The following is a 27,371-nucleotide window of genomic DNA, read 5'->3' as shown; positions in this document are numbered from 1 at the left end:
TCTCCAGTAAGCCACGTGCTGGGGGGGGACTCAACGCCCCTTCCGGCCTGGGCTGGTCCAGAGCGGAGGGGCGGGGATGGGAGACTGGTGACTACTACAGTTGGCCTCCGGGTTACCATGGAAACTAGGCCTCGGGAGGCCAGAGCGAGGCACGCTACCATACTGAGGGAGACCAATGGGAGGAAGGAGGAGACGGGACGACTCGGAAACATTGTTTTTCAAGGCGCTGCATATTTTAACAAATGGTTGCACTTGTGTAAACTAGAAAAGTTCCCGAGCTTTGAACAGTATTTCCGAAGGGAGGTGGGGGGGAGGGGGAGAAGTGTAAGGCGGGGAGGGACGAGACCCAAAAAGGGACTACAACTCCCAGAATGCACTAGGATAAGGAAAGAAAGAGGTGGTGCTGCGCAGGCGCCTGGAGAACGTGTATCGTTTGTCACGTGTTGCCGGTATGGCGGTGTTTGCGGATTTGAACCTGAAGAAGGGCTCTGACACTAAAGTGCTTAAGGGGCTTCTGGAGAACGCAGCTCACCGTGAGTGCCCCCCATGGAGCCGGGTGGTGTGGGGGGCGCCCGGGCCGGCGTGAACGCTTTGTGATATCCGTTCTACGGGCGCCTTGCATATGGGGTTTGCGGGGGGAGGCCGCGGGATCTCAGCCCCTGACTGGGAGGGAGGGGAGCCACGTAGGGGGGAGGGGCGGGCCGGGCCCAGGATTGGAGCCGAGGGCATCACGGGGGTCCTCTAGTCCCTGAGACAGGGTCACGCGGGGGCCTGAGTGCAAAAACCAGCCCTGCTGTTCCTCGCTGGGTGACCTCGGGCGAGTCACGGAACCTTCCCTCGTCCTCAGATTCCTCCTGTGTAAAAGGAGGACCAAGGTGATGGCCAGGGACCTTTCGGACTCCCACCAATGTAGCAGTCTGTCTCCCACAGTGTCAACATCCGTTTTCCTCCTAGATAAAAGGAGGATAATGCATGCTTTGCATCCTCTTAGAGATGTGAGGATCCAGGGCGAGGATGGATGTTAAAGCGTCCCGCGACTGCCAAGCGCGATGTCGTTGTCAGCTGTTATATATGTAACAGTGTTCCGTCACGCAAGCGGAAACCGAGGCTTGTCAGTAAAGTGAAGGGACCTGCCCAAGGACACACTGATTCTTAGCCCAGTCAGGGCAGTTGGGTAACTTCAGGGGAGCCCACCCTCTCCCTCTGGTTTAACTCCTGTGCTTCAGTTTCCTGTCTAACTACCTGGGGGGGAAGGAGGTGGGGGTAGAGGCAGCCTTGCTTTCCCCCTTCTTCTGCTGCCCCGGAACTGTTTGCTCTCTACAGAGGACAACGAATTCTGTCCCTTTGAGTCCTAGAGGACAATGCTAAATCTATAGAGGAACTCATTGTTTGGAAAGTTGTAGTAGTTTTCTGGTCTTTGTTTATGAAGTCACATATCTGGGTTATCGATTTAGAAATCCAGCGTCAGTAGCCTGACCCCTTCAGTTTAGAGATTAGGAAGCTGAGGCCCATAGACTCCAATATAGGTTAAATGACTTACCTAAGCTCACATTGGTAGTAAGTAGCCGAGTCCTAATTTGAATCCAGATTATTTGATTTAGAATCCATTGTTTGTCATCGCTGGGTTTCCTTAGTTGGGCATCTGACTTTGAGTATTTTTATCGTTGTAGTAAACCAATGAAGCCTTAAGGGAAGCAATACAGGGATACCCCCCTAAATTACATTTGTCTAAGGAAAATGGGAGATACTTGGTTTATTTTATTTTTTTTCTTTTTGGTGAGGCAGTTGGGGTTAAGTGACTTGCCCAGAGTCGCACAACTAGTATGTGTTATGTGCCTGAGGCTAGGTTTGAACTCAGGTCCTCCTGACTCGAGGGCTGGTACTCTATCCACTGTGCCTCCTAGCTGCCCCTTGGTTTATTCTTAGTCAGCACTTAATGATTTCTTTAAAAAGTAAAATGCTGTTCACTGAACTTATAAAAAGTTGTTTTGATTAGTGCAGCAGTCAAATTTATTGATTATACATTGTGCAATAGATTGTATTTGTTGGAGGGAATTTCAAAGGATATAGAAAATAGAGCCCTAGTCCTCAGTATTTGCTGTACATGAAAGAAATGTGTAGTTAAAGAAATGAAGTACGCAGTTGGGGGCTGGTTAGTGCTGGGTCAGCCTCATATAATCTTGAGATCTTGGTAAAGCTGTATGTCATTGGCCTCTAGGGAAGGAAGAGTGTTTAACTTTTTGTTTAATTTTTTAGTTGGGTTTTCGACTGTTGCCATCAATCATGTTGTGGACTTTAAGGAAAAGAAGCAGGTAAGTTTCTCAATGTTTGTATCAGAGTAACAAAGTAGTATTGTGTTTCAGCCTCTTTGTGGTTTTCTATGGCAGAAGCTACTTAAAAACATGCATTTTAATTAAGCACAGAAAGCTTGGACTTTTTTCCATTCTTTCAACAAAGATTTATAAAGTCCCTACTATGTTTACTTAATTTGAGTTTCAGCAAGGATTTTCAATGTATTTAATATAGATAAATATCTGTAACATGATGAGGATACTTTCTCCACAAAGTCCTACTCCATACAAGTACCTCATATGTACCAACCACTGTGCTATGTGCTGGGAATACAGCAAAAACAGTTGCTTCCCTCAAGAAACTCATATGATTCGAAAGTGACCTGCTTGCACGAAGGATATTCCAGTAGAAAAACAAGCTCTGGCGGGCCCTCGGGGCAGACTGTCATCCAAAAACCAGCCTGGCTATATGCAGAGGGGCTCCTCCCTGGAAGATTGACTGCCATGTGGTAATTTGGGTTTTTGTGGCTATGGCAGCGCTTAAAACTGTCTGCCAAAACATTAATGGGTTTCATCGTCCACGGATAGAAGTAGTACATAAAAAGTGAACACAGATCTTTTGAAGTCTTGCAGACTACATTTGTGTGGTTTCTAGCTGTCCTATATATGGAGATGTTCACCCATATCTGTTACAGGAATGTACATGCTTAATTGTAGGAAAACAACTGAGGTAACTCACAAATAGATGTTCACATAACATGGTTTATTAGCTGCAAAGTAATATAATGGTAAAACCAATTTTATTAAAATTTTTTCTGGCATAAGGCTTGGTCATGAGGACATGTGTTGAGCACACAACTAGAAAATAGTTATTGGAATAGCTTATTAAGTTTAAGGAAATTTCTGAGTAAAAGTGTTGACTATATTCAAGGCTTCATTCTTGTTTACATTTTAAAGAGCTCAGTTTCATTCAAGTTCTTGTTAAAAGTTAACGCCCGTTTTTGTTTAAATTTTCCCTTCTATGTGTATTCAATGTTCATTATTCCATTGTGGACTGCTTTTATAACCTGAGAATTATGGTCCTTCCATGCTGTCTAGTTTTTCTCATCACCTTCTCTCATGCAGGTCCAAGGGTAGATCATTGTTTCACTAATTTTTCTGAAAGACCATTTGCCAGTACCTAACCAACACATCATAGTGTATTTACCTTTTAATGTTATCCATCTTAATACTACTTTTGATTAATTTACTCAATTTAAGTTGAACTGTTTTTATTTTGTAGGAAATTGACAAACCAGTAGTTCCTTCGGAGCTCTTTTCATCTTTGCCGATTGTACAGGTAGATATCATTTTCATGCTCAAAGAGTTAAGTATCTGATATCTGTATTTGATCTGTATCATTCCCCTCATCTACAGTGCTTTCCCGTTTTCTAGTCTAAAACTGACATCATCAAGTCTCAGCTTATCCATTTAGCCTCTCTTATGTACTTCAGCCCTCCTTATGTTTCCTCTTCACTGACCTCTTGTAGCGCTTTTGAACAGTAGTACAAGAGATACCTAATTATAAACTGTTCTGTATCAGTAATTTATGTCAGACTTTGTTTATCCCACTACATTGTATCATCCTTGAGAATAAGGGTGACATTTTATTCTTTGTTTTTCTCAGAGGGCCTGATCATGCTGTGCTCGCTCAATAAATAATTGTTGATTGGCTTTCCTGTGCTTTTTCTTTTAGTTAATATGTTTCTGTAGGGAAGAGAAAAGTAAAACAATTATACCTTGTACTTCTTTAATAGATTCTTTTGCCTACAGGGGAAATCAAAACCAATTAAAATTTTAAGTAGACTAACACTTATAGTATCGGATCCATCTCATTGCAATGTTCTGGTAAGTCAGTTTTGTTTTTCTCTTTAACATACGTGTCATAATATGCTTGTGATTTTTTTTCCCGTCAAATAATATTTAGTAATATTGAAAGGAATAGTTTTTTTTATCCTTTTAGAGTTTTCAAGTATGTATCTTGTTTGTTCCCATAGAGATTTTTCTGATCATCCAAGCTCAAAATGATGTCTTCCTTCTCTGAGTTCTTGCAGCATAAATTGTCTGTACCACTCATAGGACTACCTTCTATGATCAGTAGATTCTCTGCAAAAAAGCTCCTTTGTGACAAAATGGACAATTTTTTTTTAACTTCCTAAGTCAGTTTGAAGTGTGTTAGCATGTAACCTTTAGCTCTCTGACATGTTCCTGCTTAGCCAAGCATTTCATTGCAGCTGATACCAGTTTCAGTTTGCAGAACCCAGCTGCTAAAGAAAAACAGGGAAGACCTCAAAAAAAAAGCCTGGCTTTAGCACTTTCTGCTTCTTTACATTTTTGTAAAGCTAAAAGGAGTTTTAGACATGACTTGATCAGTTTCCTCAGCTGTGAAATGGGGCCATGGGAGGATTAAAGCCCAGAGAGTTAAGGTGGTTTTGCCCAGATCACATACCTGTTCAGTTTGCTGGAGCCAGAGCTCCTTCCAGTAAAGCACTGAGCATTTATTAAGCACTGCCTGTGTTCCAGACACCGTGCTAACCATGCGGAACACAAATGCAGGAAATGAAATCATCCTGACTTTGAAGGAATTTATATTCTAAAGGGGAGACCAGTACACATGTAAATATATACAGAATAAATGTAAAGTATGTGTATGCACAATAAATGTAAAAAGAATACAGATAGTACAAGGTGGCAAGGAAAGAAAGGCATGCATTTCCTCTTATGGCAGTATTTTTTTCTTTTCTCACAACAGAGAGCAACATCTTCCCGTGTCAAGTTATATGACATTGTTGCAGTTTTTCCTAAGACAGAAAAACTTTTCCATGTAAGTGAAAAATATTAAGTAATCTCATTTTTTTTCCCGTTATGGTTATACAAGTTTCTATCCCACTATTAACGTGTTATTTGTACGGCCTCTACCTGAAGACCACTAAGTTTCCAGGAGGAATCCTCCTCCAGAGGCCGGGCATTTTACACCTTTTATTCAGCTCTGATTGTGATAGGCAGGTTTGCCTGATATCCAGCCTACATTGCTCTCTTTACACTTTCTGTGTGTTGTTCACAAAGAAAGGCAAAAACAGTCCGCTGTTCTCTTGGAGCTCACATTCTCCTCAGAGGGAACAGGTCCTATCCCTCCTTTATGTGACAGCGTTCATGTTCCCTCTGGGTCTTCTTTTCTCCAGGCCTAACGTTCCCAGGTATCTTTCCCCTATACTTTGGGACACTGGTACTCTCTTTGTTTTTACTTTTTCCCTTCATACTTCTCTCTCTTTTTATCATCATCTTTCTCATTCTAACCCCAGGTCTTCTTTCACCCTGCCTTTTCTTCTTTCCTTTTCCCTCTCATTCCTATCTTTTCCCCTTAACTAATATGGATTTTGGTAATATTTATGCAATAAAATTTTATATTGCTTATTAATTTTAAAGGGCACACTGAACTGTTTTTCTCTTAATACACATGCCTACACTTCTTACTGAAATGTCTTTGCCTTATTTGTAGCCTTCTATTGATTTTTTTTCCCCCATTTTGGGTCTGTGACCCTAATAGAAAAATGCATTTGAATTCTTATGGTACGTGTGCTCTATTTGTTCTGTGATTCTGTTAATAAGAAATTATGTAATAAAGTTTTGAGCATAAAGGCTACATGTTGAGGGTCAGCAACCTTTAAGAAGTGGTATGTGAAGCTGATCTTTCTTTCTGATTTGCCTGGTATACTAGCAGGAAGGTCATAAAGACAAAGTGACCTCTGGTCAAAAAAATTTCCCTTCTCTCCCAATTAACAATTGTTTTGGGTTAACCAGGTCGTCTTTTTCCAATAGAAAGGGTAAACTCTATTCATACCGTTAGTATGAAATATTTTAGTCAGATTTCCCTGCCTCCCCCACTATCTAGTTCAGAAAACACTATTTCTGAAAAGAAAAAGGTAATTTTAGATGATGGAACACTTTGGGGAATTTGGGAAGGGAAGAGAATAAACATTTGTTAAGCACTTACTGTATGCCAGGCACCTTGCAAATATTTCATTTGATCCTCACAACAACCTTTGGGATAAGTGTTATTATGATCCCTATTTTTCAGTTCAGGAAGCAGAGGCAGATAGAGGTAAAATAACTTTCCCAGGGTCCCACAGCTAGTAAGTATCTGATGCTGGATTTTAACTCTAATCTTCCTGACTATAGGCCCACCATTCTGTCCCCTGCTAGGCTCCCTAGGACCTATGTAAGATATACTGGGGATTTTGGACAGCCAGAGCCTTGTTTAAGGGCACAGAAAGAGGTTCAGGAGAGGTTGCACTGAATGGGGCATGGGTAAGATACCAGAACCAGTTTTTTTTCTAGGGGCCTGTGGCACCCTAATCAACTGAGGTATTATATAACCAAGTTTAGGTTACCAAATTTGGGCTTTACTTTGTAGAAGGATTCACTACTGAATTCTTTAAATGAGATTCACATTATATTAAAATAATAACTATCATTTTAAAATTTTGATTTGTGTTCCCCAGAAAGTATAAGCATTTATCATCTTAAAATGAGATATGTCACATTGAGATTGCTTAAAGACTAGTGCTCATTTGTAAAATCCTGAAAGATATTTCTGATCGATATTTGTAAAATGCCCATCATCTTACATTTGACATTTAGCAAAATCTACAAAAATCTTAGTGATAACCTACATATTTTTGTAAACCAGTTCCTGGATTTTTTGGGAAAGAAAAGGCTTGATATCTTCTAAGCAATATTTCTGAAATTTTTAGTTAGTTCCCTGTTTTATCCAGTAGATGGAGTTATTGACTTGAAGAAGGTTGTGTGTTGGACATTCAATTCTACAACCACTGTCAACTCTTAATTTTCCTTACTAGTGGTCCTGTTTATCCCAGAGTATGACATAGAAGTTTTTGGTGACTGCTACATGAGGTAAAGTCTCAAGAAAAACACAATTGTTCCCACCACTTATTTTAGTGCCTTACATAAAATATCCTTTTAGTCCACTCTCTATCACATAGTCAAGATCTCTTGAGTAAGTTAAACAGAAATCAATCAGTGTATCTGGTGCCTCTTAGTTTGTATTGTGACTGGACTGGATTAAGTATATTTTGTTATCTTGTCTATGACAAAGACCTTTTTCTAATTGTTACAACTCTTGTCAGCTCATAATTATCCATACTAGTGGAGAAGTAGGGAGGCCTAATGAGGCCAATGCAGCTCAGAACTCCTGAGCTCAAGAGATCCAGAGCCTCAGCCTCTACCAGGGATTACAGGAAGAGGATACCATGCCCATAATTCTTGCTAAAACAAAACCTTTGTCCTAAAGCCATTCAGGTTAGAACCATTTTCTTCACTTAAGTTTTCTTTATCTTTTTATAATTAAAGCATGTGTAGTGATATCAGGGCACCTCACATGATTTCAGTTGAACCCTTCATTTTCAAGACTTAGTTAATGCACCAGAGTTACTTGGATAAAGAACTGCCATCCTTTATTTGACATAATGGATATACATTAGAGATACAAGGTGATAGTAGTGCAGTTGGAGTCAGAGTAAATGTAATTGGGAAACGATTAAAAAAAAACAGTATATCCTAGATAATGTCAATTTGTGGTTTTCTAAGTCAACATGGGCCTGCAAGGATCCTTGTGCAAAGTTTAGTGGGCCCCATGCCCCAGCTCCAGTGTAGAGAAGAGGCAGATCTGCCTTGGTAGAGGAAGCTGCCTTATCCAGGACTTCTCAGATGCCAATGAAAGGACAGGTCCAGTTCCTCTCCTTGTTCAAATAAGCCTCTCAATTTGGATTGTGCTATTTGTCCCATTATCTTTGGCATTAGAAATATATTTTAAAAAAACAACAACAATTTTGTTTTGCTTATACAGGTTGCTTGCACAAGTTTAGATGTGGATTTGGTATGCATAACAGTAACAGAAAAATTGCCATTTTACTTCAGAAGACCTCCCATTAATGTGGTAAGTGTCATACTTTGATCAGAGCTGTGATGTTTATTAAAGTAAAAAATAAGAGTAAGTGAATGGAGATAATAAGGACAGAAGAGAATTACTTTTGGGGTAACTTCTTTTTTAGGGCTAAAGGGGAGGAAGTTTAGCCTTTTAAGATATAAAGTAAACTATTGATATGAGCTTGAATAAGGTAACTAATAAAGCTTCTTAAGAGGCACATTTCTTCAGAAAGAATTAGATAATTATCAAAATGTGGAGGAAGGGCACTGGAAAAAAAAAAGAAATAAAAAAGAAGGAAAGAGAAGGAAATAAAGAAGCTTGGACTTTCTCCGAACAGCTTGAGAATTTTTCATCACCCAAGGGAGTGGGGACTAAAGGGAGAAACCTTGAGGAATCAAGATAAGAGGATTTTAGGAACAGAGATTCAGAGCTGAAGAAGACTGATAGGTCAGGTAGTTCGACCCCCTTGTTTCACAGATGAGGAAACCGAAGCCCAGAGAGGTGACAGTCACCTAGTGGTAAGTAGTAGAGCCTGGTCTAAGCTCATGTCTTCTCTTTCCAAAGCCTAAATTTTCCAATCCTGTAGCACTGGACACCTCTCTGAGGAGTTGGACTTGTTGATGGGTCTTTCAGCTGTAAATCTGTGATCCTTTGAATCCAAATCCAGGGTGCTTTTTACTGTATCATATAGAAATGACCTTATTAAAAGGAAGTTTCCCCTGGGAAAAGCAGCTCATGGAAGAGCTGAGCGCTAATAAAGTCATCCTATGAGTGGATTACTATAAACTTGAGCTTTGAGCTTCTACTGAAACATATTTTCCCTTACTCTAGTTTGTCTCCTGTTTTGTCCTATTCTCTCTTTCCAAGGTCACATCTGAACCAAATATGTGATCTAACTTCAAAATCAAATCATGTTTGGTAAATCTGGTTAATGTGTGTGTGTGTGTGTCTGTGTGTACATATATTCTGATAACTCTATTTCAGTATAATTGATTTTCTTTGTAATCCTATGTGTTTTATTTTGTGCATTGAAAAACATTATTCGGAGAGGGTCCATAGGCTTCACTATACTGCCTCATGTAAGAGTTCCCTATACCAGTGAAATCACTGAAATGATACAAAAACTCCTTAAGAGCCCCTGCAAGAGAGGAGTCTGGGCCCTCTGGCAAGCAGAGCAGCGGCAGCAATGAGCTGACGAGGAGAAGTGTCAAAATGGACCCCCAGATTCCCTGAGTTGCTGTTCTGTGGGGCAGATTTTCATTAATTCAGTCATTTCTTAAGGTTAGAGTAATATCTAAATCAGGGGTTCCTAGCCTGGGGTTTGTGAACTTTTTTTTTTAATCTTGATAATTATATTTCAGTATAATTGGTTTCCATTATTTAAAGTTGTGTATTTTGTTATGAATTTTAAAACATTTTCAGAAGGGATCCATTGGCTTCATCAGACTGTCAAAGGGATCCATTACTGAAAAAAGATTCAGAACCCCTGATTTAAATGGAAAAGGGTTAGATGAGAATTTTTTTTATAACTCCTGTCCTCACCTATTAAGAAAGTATAATTCAAGAGTGAAATAAAAGGCAAAGGCAAGTTCCCTTCTTTGCCCTCCAGTAATCGTTTATATACTACGTATGAAACAAAGACAGGATGTAAATCCTTGATCTTAGAAAGCGACACAGGAGAGTGAAAGGAATACAACTTGCTCATATTGATTATTGTGGCAGCCAGTCAAGTTGGGTTTCGAATATTGCTGTGTGTACTTGCTAGAGATCTTCTTAAAATTACACAAGTAATTTTACATTCACTTAGCTTAGTAAGGATCAGAAAGAGATTCTTCCCCCCCCACACATAATAGTATTCTATTTTTTTTTTCAATTACGTGGAAAGATAGTTTTTAGTATTTTAAGTTCCCAATTTTTTTCTCCCTCCCTCCCCTCCTTTCTGCCCAAGATAGCAAGCAATCTGATATAGGCCATACATGTACAATCTTATAAAACATGTTTCCACACTAGTCATGTTGTGAAAGAAGAATCAGAAAAAAAGGGGGAAAACCATGAGAAAGAAAAAAAGAGAGAAAATAGTATGCTTTGATTTGCATTCCGACTCCATAGTTCTTTCCCTGGATACGGATAGCATTTTCCATCAGGAGTCTTTTGGAATTATCTTAGATCATTGTATTGCTGAGAAGAGCTAAGTCTGTCAAAGCTGATTGGTGAACAATGTTGTTTTTACTGTGTACAATGTTCTCCTGATTCTTCTCACTTTTCTCGGCATGAGTTCATGTATGTCTAGAAAGAGGTTCTTGTTTCTTTCAAGGAATTCTTAGGACTCACGGATCAACTTTTTTCTTGGTAAAAGTGGTTGGCAAGCTTTTCACATTAGCTTTGTTAGTGCCCCATCAAAACCATCATCAGTCATTAACTCTGGTGATGTGGTTTGTTTCCTTTTTTAGTGACATTTTGATCAAAATAAAATAAATAATTTATACTAGTCCAGCAGACTAAAAAATAAGCTTGAGAACCTTTGACTTTGGAGGAGCTAACATCCTAGAAGAGTGAAGGGAGGATCCATGGAAGACATTATTTCACTCTGTTCACATAGCCATTACCATTATGCACTGAACAAATGTTTGGAGTGCAAAATCTGCATTAAAATACAGGTCTTTCTGATTCCCAAGTCCTGTTCTTCCTACTATTCCATTCTCTAGACATTGATGGCTTGATGTCACCTTGGAGGGATGTTTCCAGTAGAGTGCCTTGACTGTGCTTGACCTTGTATTTTTTAACATTTTCATCAGTGACTTGCATGAAGGCATAGATGTTATCTTTCTCAAATTCATAAGTCTTTTAATAATAATAAGGATAACACCAAATGACAGATTGAAGTTCTAAAACTTGGATAAAATAGTGGGGTGAATGAAAAAAGGTGAAATTTAATAGGAAGCAATGTCTTTTACTTGGGTTCAAAAAAATCAGCTTCTTAAGCCCAAGCTGGGTCAAGCACAATTTTTGTTGTTCAATCATTCGGTTGTGTTCACCTCTTTGTGACTCCGTGGACCATAGTGCCCCAGACCCTTCTATCTTCCACTATCTCTAGATCTATGTCCAAGTTCATATTTGTTGTTTCCATGATACTATGTCCATCTCATCCTCTGCTGCCCCCTTTTCCTTTTGCCTTCAGTATTTCCAACATCAGGGTCTTTGCCAGTGAGTCCTATCTTCGCATTATTTGGTCACAGTATTTAAGCTTCAGCTTCAGTATTTGACCTTCCAATGAATAGTCTGAATTTATTTCTTTAAGTATTAACCGATTTGACCTCCTTGCTGTCCAAGGGACTCTCAAAAATTTTCTATGGCACCACAATTCAAAAGCATCACTTCTGCAGCTCTCAGCTTTTCTTATAGTCCAAGTCTCATAGCCATACATTGCTATTGGAAAAACCACAGCTTTGGCTATACAGACCTCTCTTGGCAAGGTAACATCTCTGCTTTTTAGTATTCTGTCCAGATTTGCCATAGTTTCCTTCCAAGGAGCAAGTGTCTTCTAATCTTATGGTTGCAGTCACTATTTGTGATGATCTTTGAGTTCAAAAATATAAAATCTGACATGATTACTTCCATTTCTTCTCCCTCTATTTGCCAGGAAATGATGGGACCAGCAACCAAGATTTTAGTTTTTTTGATATTAAGTTTCAAGCCACTCTCCTCTTTCACCCTCATCAAGAGGCTTCTTAATTCCTCTTCACTTTCTTCCATCAAAAACTTCAGTCTACTTGACTCCAGACCCAGCACTCTATCCACTGTGTTACCTGGCTTCCCCAAGCACAATTAAGCAATGGGTTATCTGGAAAAGATCTGCATGTTTGGTTGGAGAAGCTGCAGGCTCAGCATGAGTCATCACCAGTGTCATGGGACTGGGCTATATTGAGAGGCACAGTGTCCAGGACCAGAGAAGTGACAGTGGCGCTGTGTTCTCTATTCAGATCACTGCTGGAGTATTGTGTTCACTTTGGGCCACCACATTTTAGGAAGGACATTGAAAACCTGGAGAGTTTCCAGTAGGGGACAACCAGACTGTCTTTGAGTTCAAGCATTTGAAGGATGGTCATATGGAAGAGGGATTGTTTTTGTTTTGGCTCCATAAGGCAAAAGTAGGAGCAAAGAAGCAAATTTAGATTTGATGTAAGGAGAATGTCCTAGTACTAAAAGCTTTTCAAAGCTGGACTTGGAGAGACTAGATTTCTCCCCTCTTGAGGTCTCTATGCAAAGGCTGGATGACTGTTGTCAAATGTTAGTAGAGAGGCTTCTTAAGGGCTCCTTTGGAATAGGTGGTCTGTGAGGTCTGTCCCTCCAATTCATCACAGCCTGCTTTCTGTAATTTACTTATGGTCAGTTTTATTGACACCTAAAGATGGTTTCAAGTCTATTGAACATTTTCAGTGATTGTTTGCATGCTTGTTTTCCTTCTCTGGTTAATGCTTTCTTGTTATCAGTTAAGATTCCTTTCTGTTATTTGACTAATTCACTTAGAGGTGCCCAGAATTATTGAGAGAGCAGGAGTTGGAATTGAAAGGGGAAATATATTGCCTACCTAAATGCTGAAGGGGTCATATGAGCTCCATTTTTCATTACACATAACCTTTCATTTCAATTCAAAAAGCATTTATTAAGCACCTACAATATATTAGGACTAAATTGTGTTATTGGATTGATTCATGACTGTTGATTTTCTCTAGAGCTAACAAACAAGAATTAAAGATTTAAAAGTAATTTGTCAAAAGAACATTATTCTCTTTTAGGTAACAAGCAGCTAATTTCTGTTAAAATTATCATGGAATAAGCAATCAAGTACCCATTTTTAAAATCTCACTTTTCTCTGAAGCTCTGCTTATTACTTCTAAGAATTTTATTACCAGTGTTCCTTGATTCGAAGTATTGTGCACCTGTTCTGAGTTTATAATGCCTTCTTAATTCTTACCACTCATTAGGGAAAAAAAAAATTAATTCCCAGTGCCAGAATATTTGGTCAATAAGAATAACAAAGGCAAATCATGCAGAGACATTACCCCTGTTCATGGAGAGAGCCATTCTGAATAACTGTTGATGAGCATAGAAACAGTTTGCATTTTGGTGTTCTTAGAGGCAGAAGGCTAGGTGTTAGTAGGTTTGTATTTTAACTCAATGCAACAAGAAAGTTTATTTGAGAAATACTAACACCATTCATTAATACTTTATCAAATTTATTCCAGAATTTTCTTGGGAGTTTAAAAGTAAGCAGAATAAATTGGATTCCAGAACATAAAATCTCATTATTTATGTTTTTTTTCCCTCTTTAATAATATGGATCATGTATAGTAGCTTTCCAAGAAATCATTTTCTCCTGTAATAATTTAAATAAATTAAGATTGTAAGGTCCATGAGTACCAGGATGTTTATTTTCGACTTTTGCTGCCTGCACCTAGCACCTAGTAGATACTTAACAATGATTGTTGAATTAAATTAGATAAAACCAGTTAGGATTATTGAGGAACCTCTTCATTCAGGGTTTTTAATAAAATGAATGGAGGATAATTAGGACAGAAGAGAATTACTTTTGGGGTGACTTCTTATGGCTGAAGGGAGGAAGTTCAGCCTTTTAAGATATAAAGTAAACTATTGATATAAGCTTGAATAAGGTAACTAATAAAGCTTCTTAAGAGGCACATTTCTTCAGAAAGAATTGGATAATTATCAATCAAAATTGTCACTGAAAATTTTCCCCCAAACCAAGCTGAAGATGTTTCTGACTTAATCTCAGTTGTTTGGGGGTATTGAATGAAAAACAGCAAGATCTCACACACTTACATTGTGCTTATATCTTTTGCTGTTTGCTCTGACTATAGAAATTTGCTATAAAGAGATAAAGTGGGGACAAGATTTAGAGCCCAAATATTTCAGGATAAAACATCCTTAGCTCTGCGTGAATTCAGATAATTCACAGTTCTCCAACCATGTAGTATCAAATCCTTATAGCCAGACTCAGGAGTAGCCAGATGGGCAGCATTCCTTTTTAAAGGAACATAATGGGGAAACTGAGCCAGGAGGATCCCATCTTAGACTGAGGCTAAAATTGTCCTCTCAGCTTTTATGAATGTATTTTCTCACCCTCTCACTGCCCTTCCCCAGTAGAACAACAAAAAAGAAAAGCCGTCATAAGAAATAAACAGTAATATGAAACAAATCCTCACATTTCACCTTCTGATTTCAAAAAAGGGAAGAGATCCAGAATCTTCAGTCTAGAGAGCAGTGAGCTTGACTTTGATTCCTTGAAGAATTCTAGAAAAGGTCATTGAAGAGATCGTTAGCAATCATGTGGAAAGTGGTGATTGCCAAGAGTCAGCACCACTTGGTCAAGAATAGATCATGCCATACTATCCTCACTTCCTTTTCTGTCAAGGTTATTGAATTGGTAGTTGAAGTAAATTCTAAAGAATATAGTTTACCTAGATTTTAGCAAAGCACATGATAAAGCATCTCATACTGTCCTTGTGGAGAAGTCAGATTTATGTGAATCAGATGTGGATTAATTGGTAACACAATTAGATAAATGCAGAACTGGATTCAGAGTATAGTAGTATAGTATATTCAGAGTATAGCAGGTAATGGCAGCATGTCTCCAGAGGAGGGCCGCAGGGATCTGTACTCAGCCACATGTGATTTAACATTTTTATTACTGATTTGGATAAAGACACTCATCAAATTTGCAAGTGGGACAGAGCTGGGAGAAAAAGCTAACATGCTGGCCAGTAGTCTGAATCTAAAAAGATGTTGACAAAATATAAAAGCATTGGATTGAATTAGTAAGATGCAATTCAGTAGGGATAAAGGTAAAGTCTTACACTTGGGTTAAAAAAATAGAGACTCACAAATACAAAATAGGGAGAGGCATGACCAAAGTCCTGAAGAAGATCTGAGGGGTGTCAGGGGACTACAAACTCAAAATGAGTCAGCAATGTGCTGTGGCGTTGGAAAAAGCTAATGTGATCTTGGTCTTCACTTAGGGAAGCATACATAGCTTCCAAGAATAAAGAAGTGATTGGTCCTCTATACTCTGCTCTAGAGAGACCCCATTGGGAAGCTTGTGTCCAGTTCTGGGAGCCATAGTGGAAATAAGGACATAAGGAAGCTGGCATGCCCACAGAGACAGGCAGCCAGGATGATAAAGAACCAAGTCCCTCTTAGGTTTGGCCCTGGAGAAAAACATGCTGATATCTGTGTTCAGTGATCTGAAGGGCTGTCACATGGAAAAGGGTTAGATTTGTTCAGTCTGACTCTATAGGGCAAAACAAGAGACGTTGAATAGAAGGTGCAAAGATAGAAATTTAGGGCTGATGTCAGGAAAAATGGCTTGACAGTGAGAGCTCTCCAAAAGTGGAATGGGCTGTCGCTAGAGTTGGTAGGTTCCTATTCATTAGATAGAGGCCTTTGAGCAGAGGCTTCATGACTACTTGGCAAGTTGGCTAGAGTAGAGATTCTTTTTGGTTATGCATTAATTGTGGCCACTCATATTCCTTCCAACGCTCACATTTTTTGATGTGGGTATAATGGAAAGAGCCCTGCGGTTGCGTTGGGAGAGTTGAGTTTAAATCTTGGTTGTGATGCTTTCTAGCCATGTGACAATTAAGTCCTGTCATCTTTCTGATTCTTAGTTTTCTCACCTGCAAAATGGAGAAGACTTTTCTTCAACAACTCTATGAGTTAAGAAAGCATTTTACAATTCTTAAAGCCTTGTGTAAATGGGGATTCATCATCATCATCATCTCCCCATCTCCTTGGGGAAAAGGGAAGGGGAGCTGTTTGAATCCCTTGTTTCATTCATTACCAGCTAACTGCCAGAGATACTGTAGCTTATTCTGTGGGAACCCTCTAATTCCTGAGCATATATTTATCCTTATTTTGTTCTTTAGTTAAGATATGACTGTTGAAATTATGTACTAAATGAAAAACAAACAGATCTGTACAGTGGAATAGAGCAATTGAGCATTTTCCATTTATCTTTTTTATTGTTTTTGGCCAGGCAATTGAACGCGGCATTGGCTTTGAGATTGTTTATTCTCCTGCCATCAAAGACTCCACGATGAGGAGATACACCATTTCCAATGCCCTTAGTCTGATGCAGATCTGCAAAGGGAAGGTATGTCTGCACTCTGAGAAAGCATTTCAGATTCTAGCAGATTAATTCTTCCTGACACAGTAGGATCAAATTTCCTCCCTTTATCCCAGTAACTTAATGCAAAAAGTATTCGAGGTACAAAAACAGGTTATATCACATTATAGGTTATTTTCAGGTTTTAATGGGAAGAGAAATCTTGTGGAGCCTGATTCCCAAACAAAACCCTGTAGACACCAGGCCTGCAGTGAGAATTTAGTATGGTGGAAAAAAGTGGAAATGCTAGATAAGAAACAGTGTTTATCTTTAGTAGACTAAATTAAAGTCATCTGACCTTTCTCAACCCTTTTTGAGCTCATTCAGCCTTTCTGAATTTTTCTATTTGGGAAAAACTGTGCTTCCCTTTGTGAGCCATCTTTAGTTTTATGCTCTTCTCTTCCCTGCCTTTGATATTTACCTTATTTTCCAATGAAATCTGTGTTTGAGCTACAGCTGATAAAAGTCAGGTTTTTGCATTGAGTTTGAATAATCTTGCGTATTTTAAAATGTGTATCTGATTAATTTTGATGACTTTTTTATTTTGTAGAATGTAATTGTATCTAGTGGCGCAGAAAGGGTAAGTGGCATTGCATATTTTGTTTTCTTGTCATGGCTTAAATTTTTTAAATATTACATTCTAAAGAAAAAAATTTAACTAGCAGCATTATCAATGCCGAGGTACCTGGTTTGAGCGAAAAGAGCTCTCACTGCCCTTGAAATCAGAAGCCCTGGATTCAAGTGCCAGGTCTCTGGGCAAGTGACTTAGCCCCTTTGACTCTTAGTTTCCCCATCTATAAAGTGGAGATCATATTTAGGTTCCCTTCCTCACAGGTTTATAGCAGAGGGAAATGTTTTGTTAACTGGAAAGTATTATATAAATGTCATGTATTGTACCTAAGTTGATTAAATGAGATAGTATCAGTCAAAAAGCATGTATTAAATACTTGCTATGTGCCAGACATTGTATAGAAATGACACTTAATACATAAATATATGTTATTTAAAGCCCTTTATTTTCTCAGTAACATTGTCTAGATATTTGACTGTTCATTCCATGTGAATTTCAAGGAATTTGGGGATCCCTGGTAGGACCCTAGAGCTAGAACTGGCGGGTACCTTAGAGACCATCAAATCCAATCCCTTTACAGTCAGAATTATGAAAATCACAGCCTGTGTGATGACTGTAGTAGTATTAGTTTTCTTTTCCTAACTTGCCTTTTTGAGTGCCCAGTTACTTATTTACAAAGCAAGTTGCTGAATTGTTATAAATAACTTTATCACAATTTAAAACTTTTGTTTTTCAGCCTTTAGAAATAAGAGGACCATACGATGTAGCAAACTTGTATCCTTTTTTAAAATCATTGTTATTAATGCAGATTTTGGCTTGGTTGGTAGAAATGTTAATGTGATCTAAAATATTTCTCCTTTATCAATGCATTATTTAAATTCTTGACCTTTTCTAGGATGGTTGTAGTTTATTCTATATTCAAATTATTTAACAATTACTGCTTTTGCTTAATTTGAGGATTAAAAAATATGTTATGCATTCATAGTTAGAAAATGTTAAGAAGCCAATCATTCTAGTCAAGCCTCTGATGAAACTCTGCTGATCACTAGAGGAAAAAATGGACCAAAGAGAAGTGCTTCCTTAAAATAGTTTTATTTTTACTAATTCTCTTTCTTCAAAGACTCCAAGATTTTTTTTGGAGGGATGTACAGGTAGGGTATGGATGGATGGAGATTGCCAATTAATGGTTTTAAAAAAAAACTTATAAAACTGTGTTTCCTATATGACTAGATAACCTCACATCTTATTTTTGTGTGTTCTGACCCATGTTAAGTCATCTTTTGTTGGTGTGATATTGAAACCCTTAATGAACCTGGCAGAGGCTTGTTGTTTGGGCTCTCTGAGAGTGATGCCAAGGCAGCAGTATCCACAAATTGCAGGGCAACACTTCTTCATGGAGGTGAGTGGTATGCTGTTTCATAGACTTGAAATATATTTGCATTTAAATTTCTGTGCCTCTGGTTTTGTTTTTGTTCAGATAATGCCAGAGATTTCCAAAAAGATACAAGTATTTGCTAATAGCAGGCAGTCAGTCAATAAGCATTTATTAAGCACCTGCTATGTTTTAGGAACTGTGCTAATAAAAGAGGTAAAAGACAGTCCCTGTTCTGAAGGAACTCACATCCTGGCCTCCTGGTTTTTCCTCACAGAAGACACTTCCCTCTCAGCCACATGTATTTTCCATAGCTTTTCCCTGTGCCTGGAATGCTTTCCATCTTCTGCTCTGACTGTTGACCTCCCTGGCTTCGTTTAAGTTCTGACTAAAATCCCATCCTTTGCAGGAAGGTTTTCCCAACCCCTCTTAATTCTAGTGCCTTCCTTTTGTTAATTATTTCCTTTTTATGCTGTATATAGCTTGCTTTGTATATAGTTGTTTGCATGTTGTCTCTCTTACTAGATTGTAAGCTCCTTGAGGTAGTAAATGTTTCTTGATTGAATCAGGAGGCAATCTTTTTTGTCTTCACTTGGCTTTATATTTCTAATAGATCTAGGCAGTTTCATTTGTGATAGCTTGAAATATTGTGTCCTGACTTTTAAAATTATTAAGGTTTTTAGGGAGTCCAGTAATTCTTAAATTATGTCTCCTTGATTTTTTTTTCTATTTCAGATGTTTTTAATATCAGATATCTTATTTTTCATCCATTTTTTCAAACTTTTGATTTGATTCTAATATTTCTTCCTGTCTCATGGAGTCATTGATCTCTTCATTTCTTCTAAATATTCGTATAGTTCTTATGAGAAGTCCATTTTTTCCTTTGAGCCTTCATTTGTAGTTATAAGGAGTTATTCTTCTAGACTATATTTTTGGGGCATCTCTAGATATGCAGTAAGGTTTTTATACTAGCCAATGTCTTCTTTGTTTTATTCATCTCTCCAGCTTTTGTTCTTGAAAAATTCAGGCCAAACTTTCCCGTGCTGCATTTTTGGGTAGGATGGTTCCTCTGCATGGTCCTAGCCTGGAGCACCTGGGTTCTAGCCTGACTCCACTGCCCAGGCTTTGGCCTCCCTGATGCTGTGAGTTTCAGGATCCTCCTTGGCATCTCAGGACAGAGTGCCAGGAGCCTCAGAGTTCCTTCAATATCTGTCTGGGGCTGAGCATTGACTACCATGCTGTACTGGTCACTGCCATTCTCTGAGTCTTCCAGGACACAGAGCCATAAGGGTGATATGTATCTGTAGCCTGCCTCTGTTCACACTAAAGAGCTACTGGCTTTGACAGCCCCCATTCTTGTTGCCTGGGTGCTTTTGGCCGCCTTCTTAGGGAGTGCTGGAGTGGAAGAAGTCACTTAGTGCAGTGAAATCTTACTGATGATCTTGGTCATTATTCAGTGTGGTGTGAATTTCAGGTTTTTACTAGCTTAGGTATGTGGGAACTGGACTGTCTGCCTCCATTCAGGGAGCCATCTCGGCCAGAAGCCAGTATTGATTAAAATTAATGAGCCATTAATTGGAACCTGAAAAATAAAGCACACTTCTCAGTCTTTCTTATTTAAATAAAGATCTGCTTATGTGAAAGGTAGCATTTTCATGTGCTTGTAGATTTAGGGTTGGAAGGCCCTTAGGGGTGGTTATCTGGTCCAGACAATACCCCTCATTTTACATGAGGAAATTGGGGTCCAAAATCATGCAGGGAGTGACAGCGCCAGGATTCAAACCAAAATCTTTTTACTGTTGATCCAGGGGTTTTCCACTATACCCAATGAATTGCAGCCATTTTGCCTGCATTTGACCAGTTTATTTAAATAAGAGTTCTTCAAAAAAAAAACCCTTCAGACTTTTAAAACTCAATATTAAGGACTATTTTAAAATTTTTAATATTTTGTTTTTCTGAATTACATGTAAAAACAATTTTAACCATTTTCTACAATTTTGAGTTCCAGACTCTCTCCCAACTCCTTCTCCTCCCCCATCACTGAAAAGGCAAGCAATTTGATGAAGGTCATACATGTGCAGTCATGCAAAATATATTTCCATATTAGCCATGTTGCAAAAGAAAATGCAGACCAAAAAGGCAAAATGATAAAGTTTAAAAAAAAACGTAAGCTTTATTCTGCATTCAGACTCTATCAGTTCTTTCTATGGAGGTGGATAGCATTTTTCATCATGAGTCCTTCAGAATTGTCTTGGATCTTTGTATTGATGGGAATAACTAAGTCATTAGCAGTTGATCATTGTACGATATTGCTGTTAGTATGACAGTGTTCTCCTGGTTCTGCTCCCTTCACTTTGCATCAGTTCATGTAGGTCTTTCCAAGTTTTTCTTTAAGCATCCTATTCATCATTTCTAATAGCACAATAGTATTCATCACTAAAGAAGTTAATTGTTTTACATAGAGACTTGCTGAGGTCATTAAGAGAATAAGGGACTTGTCCACAGTCATACAGCCAGTGTGTGAGACAAACTTGAACCCAAGACAATTTCAAAACTATAAATGGCAGAACAGCTGATCTTCAGTGGTAGAAGGATTTGCTTCTCTGGAATTCTCTACACCAGAAAGCCAGAAAAACCAAATAGAAATGTAATTATAAAATGTTTAACAAAATAAAGAAAAGTACAAAAGTAATGTCAATTTGTGGCTTTCTAAGTCAGTATACTGCAGACAGGGATCCATTTCTGTTCAAGTTTGACACAGCTAGTCTACCCTGTTGAAATCATGCATCTGAACCAAAAGAAAAAGTCAATAAATAAACTTGTGCTATCTAGAACATTCAACCTGGTTTTTGTTTTTGTTTTTGTTTTTTTGGTTTGTGCTCAGGATGGCACTGAAAAATATTCATGCTAAATATTTTGTTTCAGCTTAGCACTTTCAGTCCAAAAAACTATTTTTAAAAATCTATCAACTGCTAACAGTCTCAATATAATTGAGTTGTGCAAATTAACCTGTACGTTGCATATGTAAAAAAGCATTCTAACCTTTTTTCCTGCTTATGATGTAATGAATCTTGATTATTATTCAAAAGTTCATAAAACCAAGTTAGAGCTACATTTTAAAAATCTGCCACTTTTGAGATCAGATTCCTCATTTTTCTTGCAAGGATTCTATCTAAACCAGGAAGCACTAGCAGAATAAAAAAGGAATCTTTTCTGCTCCATAATAACTAATTTCGTGCTGCAGTATTTCATTGTTCACAAACCTCTTCAAGAGAACTTTTCTCCAGTAGATTCTTCACAAGACTGTTCCTTAGACAAAACTTAGTGTGGTGAGAAAGTGCTTTTTGTTTTACTTGCTCACCTGCAATAACACAGTTGATTGAAATATAAAGGTGAAGGGCCTGTTATGACTCAGAAATGGAGGTGGGCCAGAAAAAAGTAATACTAACAGAGAAATCCTCCTGCAGAGCTGTAGGAAGAAAAGTGTTGTATCTTGGTGAGTTACAGACTGTTTCTAAAATAAAATTACTTTTAAAGGATATAATTTCTGAAATTTCCTAAAATGATTCACATACAGAAGTTGAGTGCTTCTGTTTCCATTAAATCAATTTAGGTTAAGGAGTAAGTTCACATGGTAAAAAATAGATATTAGAACCAATTTACAGATAAAGGTTTAAGATAATCTGTTTTATTAAAAGTGAGTTTTACATTTTTAGTTTTACAATTTTGGTTTTACACTATCCATTTATTTAGCTGTTTGTATTCTATTCCTCATGGTCTTGATGTTATGAATAAACATTTCCAAATTCAATATTATTTTCCACTTAGGGAAATGGAAATCATTGGAATTTTCCATTTATTTCAAAACTCTTTAGTCCATAATTGCAAGTAGTATTTTAATGATCTTGAATGAGATTGTATCCTTAATATAAGTCAAAGTGCTTTTAAATGGATGAAGGTGTATTAGACCCAAACAAGTTAGCCATGCCGAATGGCAAGGAAGCCCTGAGGTTTTTCTTTGTCATTTTTTAATCTCTTCATTGAAAAAGGAACATTTAAATAGATCTGTTGTCATCCACAGCTAATATTTACTGAAAGGGCATTCATTGGGTTCTTGGGAAACACATAAAATGTAAAATAGGCAGGTGTAGAGAACAATCAGTAATGCACGGTAGTGTCTGTGCTAAATGACTGGGACAGACTATAAAGGCTGTGTGGGTTGCTAATTTCTAAAGATTGCTGTGATTGGGGTAAGCTTCATGGTTAAAGTGGAGTTTAAGGTGGGCCTTAAAAGGAAGGGATTGGCATAATAAGTGGTGAGGAAGACCTTCCCAGCAGAGGAAATATATAGCCAAAGAGAGTAACAGGCTTTCCATTGCCAGGAGGATAAAGTCTAATTTCCCTAACCTGGCATTCAAAGCCCTTTAAAACTTGGTCTCTATTGTCTTCCAGTATTCCCACCATGAACCCTGTGCCCCTCCCAGATTCGTATAAGGGAAAAAGCATCATACTTAGGAGTCAGAAGAACTGGGTGTAAGCCCCAAATTCAGAAATTTGCTGGCTGTGTAACCATGGAAGAGTCACTTAACTCCTCTGACCCCGTCTATCCCCACTGCTTAGCACAGTGCCTGACACAGAGACAGCACTTAATAAATGCTTGTTGACTATAAAATAGAATAACAGTATAGTAAACTGCTTTCTGGGTGGTTGTAAAGAAAGCTCTTTGAGAACCTTAAATACTGTGTAAATGTGATCCATTTCTCCCTGAAGTAAGCCCCTGAGATCAGGGCCCTTCACAGACTTCTTTGTATCTGTAACACCTGATGAAGTGCCATAGACGTAACACGCATTCAGTAAGCATATTGTTCGTGTGGATTGTCCCATAGCAGTGAGTGAGTCCATATGGTTTGTGACTTTGTCCAGGAATGCTTGGGAGCTCAGGAATAGGCAGACATTAGACAGTGACTTTGGACAGCAAGGGGTCAGCATGAGAGTATGGAGTACGAAAGGAGGAGATGAAGGAGAGACGAAGAAAAGGAATTAGAAGGGTGCCAAAGATTGTTCTTTATACCTGCAGCCTTCTCCGTGCCACTAAAAATGTGGCTTAGATTATGGAAGCCTGGTATGCTGTGTTACTATGTCAGGTTACCTTAATTTGGAGCATTGATCACACTACATGCATGAATCAGTATCCCTATGTAAATGGGTGTATGGTAGGACTTAAAAATAAGGCTGACCGTATTTAAGCCTAAGAGAAGATCCGGTCCCTTGGTTTATTCCTTGCAGGTAATTTAAAATTCATCAGGGCACTCGCATTCATATAATGATGATGAAGTGGTAGTTGAAGATGAGTCTCTTACTTTAAGGCTGGTTAATGCCAGTGAAACCTCATTTTAGTGACTGTCATCAGACCCATAGCAACCATCATAACTCTTAGTAGGATCTTGATATTTTATTAGCTTGTTTCATTCACGGGTTGAGTTCAAACAGCAGTATATGTGTTGTTTGTTTATTTTTTTAATTCTAGAAACCAGAAAGACTGCTTTTGGAATTATTTATACAACAAAGAAGCCAAGAACAACTGAAGAAGATGACAGTGTTCCAGCCTGCAAAAAAGCCAAGTGTGAGGACTGACTGAAAGAGGCTCTTTGACTTTTACCCCCTCGCCCCTCTCCTTTCATTGACTGTCACCAACAGTCATGAAGAAAACATTTCACCAGGGTCCCTGCTTGAATCTTATGTTGGAATTAATCATTTTATAAGCCCTTTTTATGTCCCAGTCAGTAAAAAAGGAAACAGACCAATGAACCACCAGTAATAACCTTGGCATCAATTAATTTTGTTTAAATGAATAATAGAGGAATGACATGTTGTCTCTGTTTGCAAGTAGGACATTGTGGAGAACATAAATAGTTGACAGTGTTTTAATTCATTGAAATTTCACTTTATCTCTATCTCTTGTTCTTTAAATACTTTTATGCCTTTTTGTACAACAGTATCACTAATTTATTTTTTCCATATTACTATTCGAGATAAATAGTATGTTTAGGGGTATATTAAAATTTTCCCTCTGAGGAAAACTTTTGTAATACTGATTTTGAGATGAACTTGTCCTTTTTTTTTGAGGGGGGGGATACTTCCCAACAAATACTCAAATGAACCCCTTTATAAAATGTATTCCCTCCATGGCCAAGAAGCCAAATTTATTGTTAACAAAAAAGAGAGCTATGTCTTTTAACTTTATAGTGCTAATGTTGACCATTGTATTTTACTACAGTCTGTTGCTTCTCATTGACTTAATTTTTGTTGTAGGAGAAATTGTACGCATTGTTTTTACCTAATTGTTTTTACCTATGCCTTTTCCCGTGTTTCTCTGTATTCTTCACATTTTTCATTGTTTACAGTGCAGTATATTAGTTCATTATATATACACCATAGTGTATTCAGCCATTCCCTGATCATTTGGTATGTATTTTGTTTTCAGCTTTTTGTTATCCTTTTTTTTTTCTCTTTTGGTGAGGCAGTTGGGATTAAGTGACTTGCCGAGGGTCACACAGCTAGTAAAGTGTCATGTCTGAGGCTGGATTTGAACTCGGGTCCTCCTGCTTCCAAGGCCAGCTCTATCTATGCAGGTGTTACGACCTTCTGAGTTTCCAGGAACAATGTCTGGAAGCTGGAAACAGAGACTGGGACAGTGTCCTCTTCTCATCATAGTGGTGGCAAGAAACCTGAGCCAGAGTTTCCCATCACAGCCTTTCTCTTATCCAGCAAAAGGCCTGAGCCAGAAATTCTCTTGCTGTAGTCTCTATCAACCCAAAATCATTCTGCCAGCAGATCTTCCCATCGTCTAGGATTTTGGCTAGCTGCTGAGTAATAAATACCTCAGAGTGTTTTTGCCTTTTCCTGTTTATTAGTGATTTTGCACATTTTTCAGGTGATTATGATTGTGTTTCTTTTGAAAACTGTTAGGGAATGGCTTGTTATTATATACATTTGTGACAACTTGTGAGATCTATAGATTTTTACTGTCGGACTTTAATATAAAAGGTTACTCTTACCCCCACTCCCCAGTCTGTCTCTTCTTCTGATTCTGGTTGCATTGTTTTCATCTAATATATTGTCTGTTTTCTCTTCAGGCCCTCATTTGGTTATGAATTTTTCCTCATTCCATAATTATGAGAGAGTGAAACTTCCATTAGACTCTAATTTATCTATGTTTGATATTCTATATTTAGATTCCTTATATTACTCTCCGTTTTATGGGTATACGCTAACGTACTCCCTCCTGCCTCTCTGCCTTTATTTACAGTCAACATACATTTAGTAAGTCAAGCATTTAAGTGCCTACTAGGTGCCAGGCCCTGTGCTAAGTGCTGGGAATACAAAGAAAGGCCAAAAAAGTCCCTGCTTTCAAGCTCACCGTCTAGTACAGACAACAGGCCACCAACCATATATTAACAAGGTATATACAGGGTAAATTGGAACTAATCTTACAAGGAAGACACTAGCATTAAGAGAGACCTGGAATGTTTTTTTGTAGAAGATGAGATTTTAGCTACAACTTGAAAGCGACCAGGAAAGCCAGGAGGTAGAGATGGAGAGAGAAAATTCCCAGGATTGGGGGTCTCTGCCAGTGAAAATACTGGAACTGAGAGATGGAGTGTCGTTTGGGGGAAACAACAAGGAGGCCAGTATAACTGGATCCCAGAGTTTATTGTCAGGAGGAGTGTAAGATAGAAGACTGGAAAGGTGTCGGGAGAGGGAGAAGCACATTATGAAAGACCTTTAACAACCAAGCATTGTGAATTTTATCCTGGAAGTGATAGGAATTGAATAAGATGGGAGGAGGGGGGGCAACTTGGTCAGATCTTCACTTTAGAAAGACCACTTTGAAAGCTGAGTGGTGGGGCAGCTAGGTGATGCAGCGGATAGAGCACCGGCCCTGGATTCAGGAGGACCTGAGTTCAAATCTGGCCTCAGACAAGTAACACTTACATAACACTTGTGTGACCCTGGGCAAAGTCACTTAACCCCATTGCCTAACCAAAAAAAAAAAAGTTCGGTGGAGGAAGGACTACAGTGGGGAGAGAAGAGGCAGAAAGACCAATGAGAAGGCTGTTGCAATTGCCCAAATGTGAGATGTTGAGAGCCTTCACAGGGATAGTGGCAGTGTCAGAGGAGAGATGTTACAAATATAGAATTAACAGGACTTGGCAACTGATTGAATGTGGAGGGGGAAGGGTGGTTAGAGTGAAGAGTCTATGACACACATGGGTTGCCAGCCTTGATAACTGGTAGGTTACCTGAAGAAAAAAAAAGAGAATTAGGAAGAGGGGAGGGTTGGGGGGTAAAGATAAGTTCTGTTTTGGATAGGTTGAGTTTGAGATATCAACAGCCCATCCAGTTGGAGATACCTGCCCAGTAGGCAGTTGAAAATCACTGTGAGAGTTAGAAGAGGGGTTAGATCTGGCTAAAGCTGAGAATCATTGGTATAGAGATGGTAATTGAAATTGAAACCATAAGAGCTGATGGGATCACCAATCAAAGTAGCATAGAAGAAGAAAAGAGGCCCTAGCACAGAGCCCTGAAATAGTACAAGTCTCATTAGTCTCTAATTTCTAATCTCTGCACCCCTGCAAGATTACCCTTCTACATCAGTTCTGATCCAGCCATTGCCTTACTGGGAACATTGAATGGCTTTTCATGGTCTTTAATCTGGCCAAACTGCACCACTCGATGTCTACCAAAACACACCAGGTCTTTTCCTTCCTCTGCACTTTCCCTTAGGTTTTCTTCTGCCTGAATTGTCCAGCTATCAAAATCCTACCCATCCTTTAGACCTGGTTCTGGTTCCACATGCTACACTAAACCCAGCATGACCCTTGAACTGGGATGTGCCTTCTCCCCTCTAAAGTCTAATAACAGTTGGTTTATACCTTTCTTATGGTATTACTATCCTTGTATTTTGT

The 27,371-nt window shown here is 38.5% G+C and overlaps 1 protein-coding gene across 1 annotated transcript; it reads left to right on the top strand.

The window, feature by feature from the left end:
• Positions 1-400: 400 nt before the first annotated feature.
• Positions 401-25,465, top strand: RPP30 (ribonuclease P/MRP subunit p30). Its single transcript, XM_020964157.2, has 11 exons — positions 401-533; positions 2,257-2,312; positions 3,574-3,630; positions 4,104-4,178; positions 5,083-5,154; positions 8,197-8,286; positions 16,331-16,447; positions 17,010-17,039; positions 17,767-17,804; positions 18,350-18,429; positions 23,930-25,465. Exons 1-11 carry the CDS (start codon positions 452-454, stop codon positions 24,034-24,036), a joined length of 804 nt encoding a protein of 267 aa, XP_020819816.1. The 5' UTR covers positions 401-451; the 3' UTR covers positions 24,037-25,465.
• The last annotated feature ends 1,906 nt before the right edge of the window (positions 25,466-27,371 follow it).

This window comes from Phascolarctos cinereus, unplaced genomic scaffold (genome assembly GCF_003287225.1).
Source record: "Phascolarctos cinereus isolate Bilbo 61053 unplaced genomic scaffold, phaCin_HiC Scaffold_3;HRSCAF=262, whole genome shotgun sequence".
Classification (NCBI taxonomy): Eukaryota; Metazoa; Chordata; class Mammalia; order Diprotodontia; family Phascolarctidae; genus Phascolarctos; species Phascolarctos cinereus.
This window is presented reverse-complemented; position numbering and strand designations above follow the sequence as displayed.

What these genes read in the sequence shown, in the direction of transcription:
- RPP30 (XM_020964157.2), top strand. Translation starts at nt 452, where the DNA reads ATGGCGGTGTTTGCGGATTTGAACCTGAAGAAGGGCTCTGACACTAAA. An exon ending in AGACAGAAAAACTTTTCCAT is followed by an intron (nt 5,155 to 8,196) that starts GTAAGTGAAAAA and finishes TTGCTTATACAG; the next exon opens with GTTGCTTGCACAAGTTTAGA. An exon ending in GAAGACCTCCCATTAATGTG is followed by an intron (nt 8,287 to 16,330) that starts GTAAGTGTCATA and finishes GTTTTTGGCCAG; the next exon opens with GCAATTGAACGCGGCATTGG.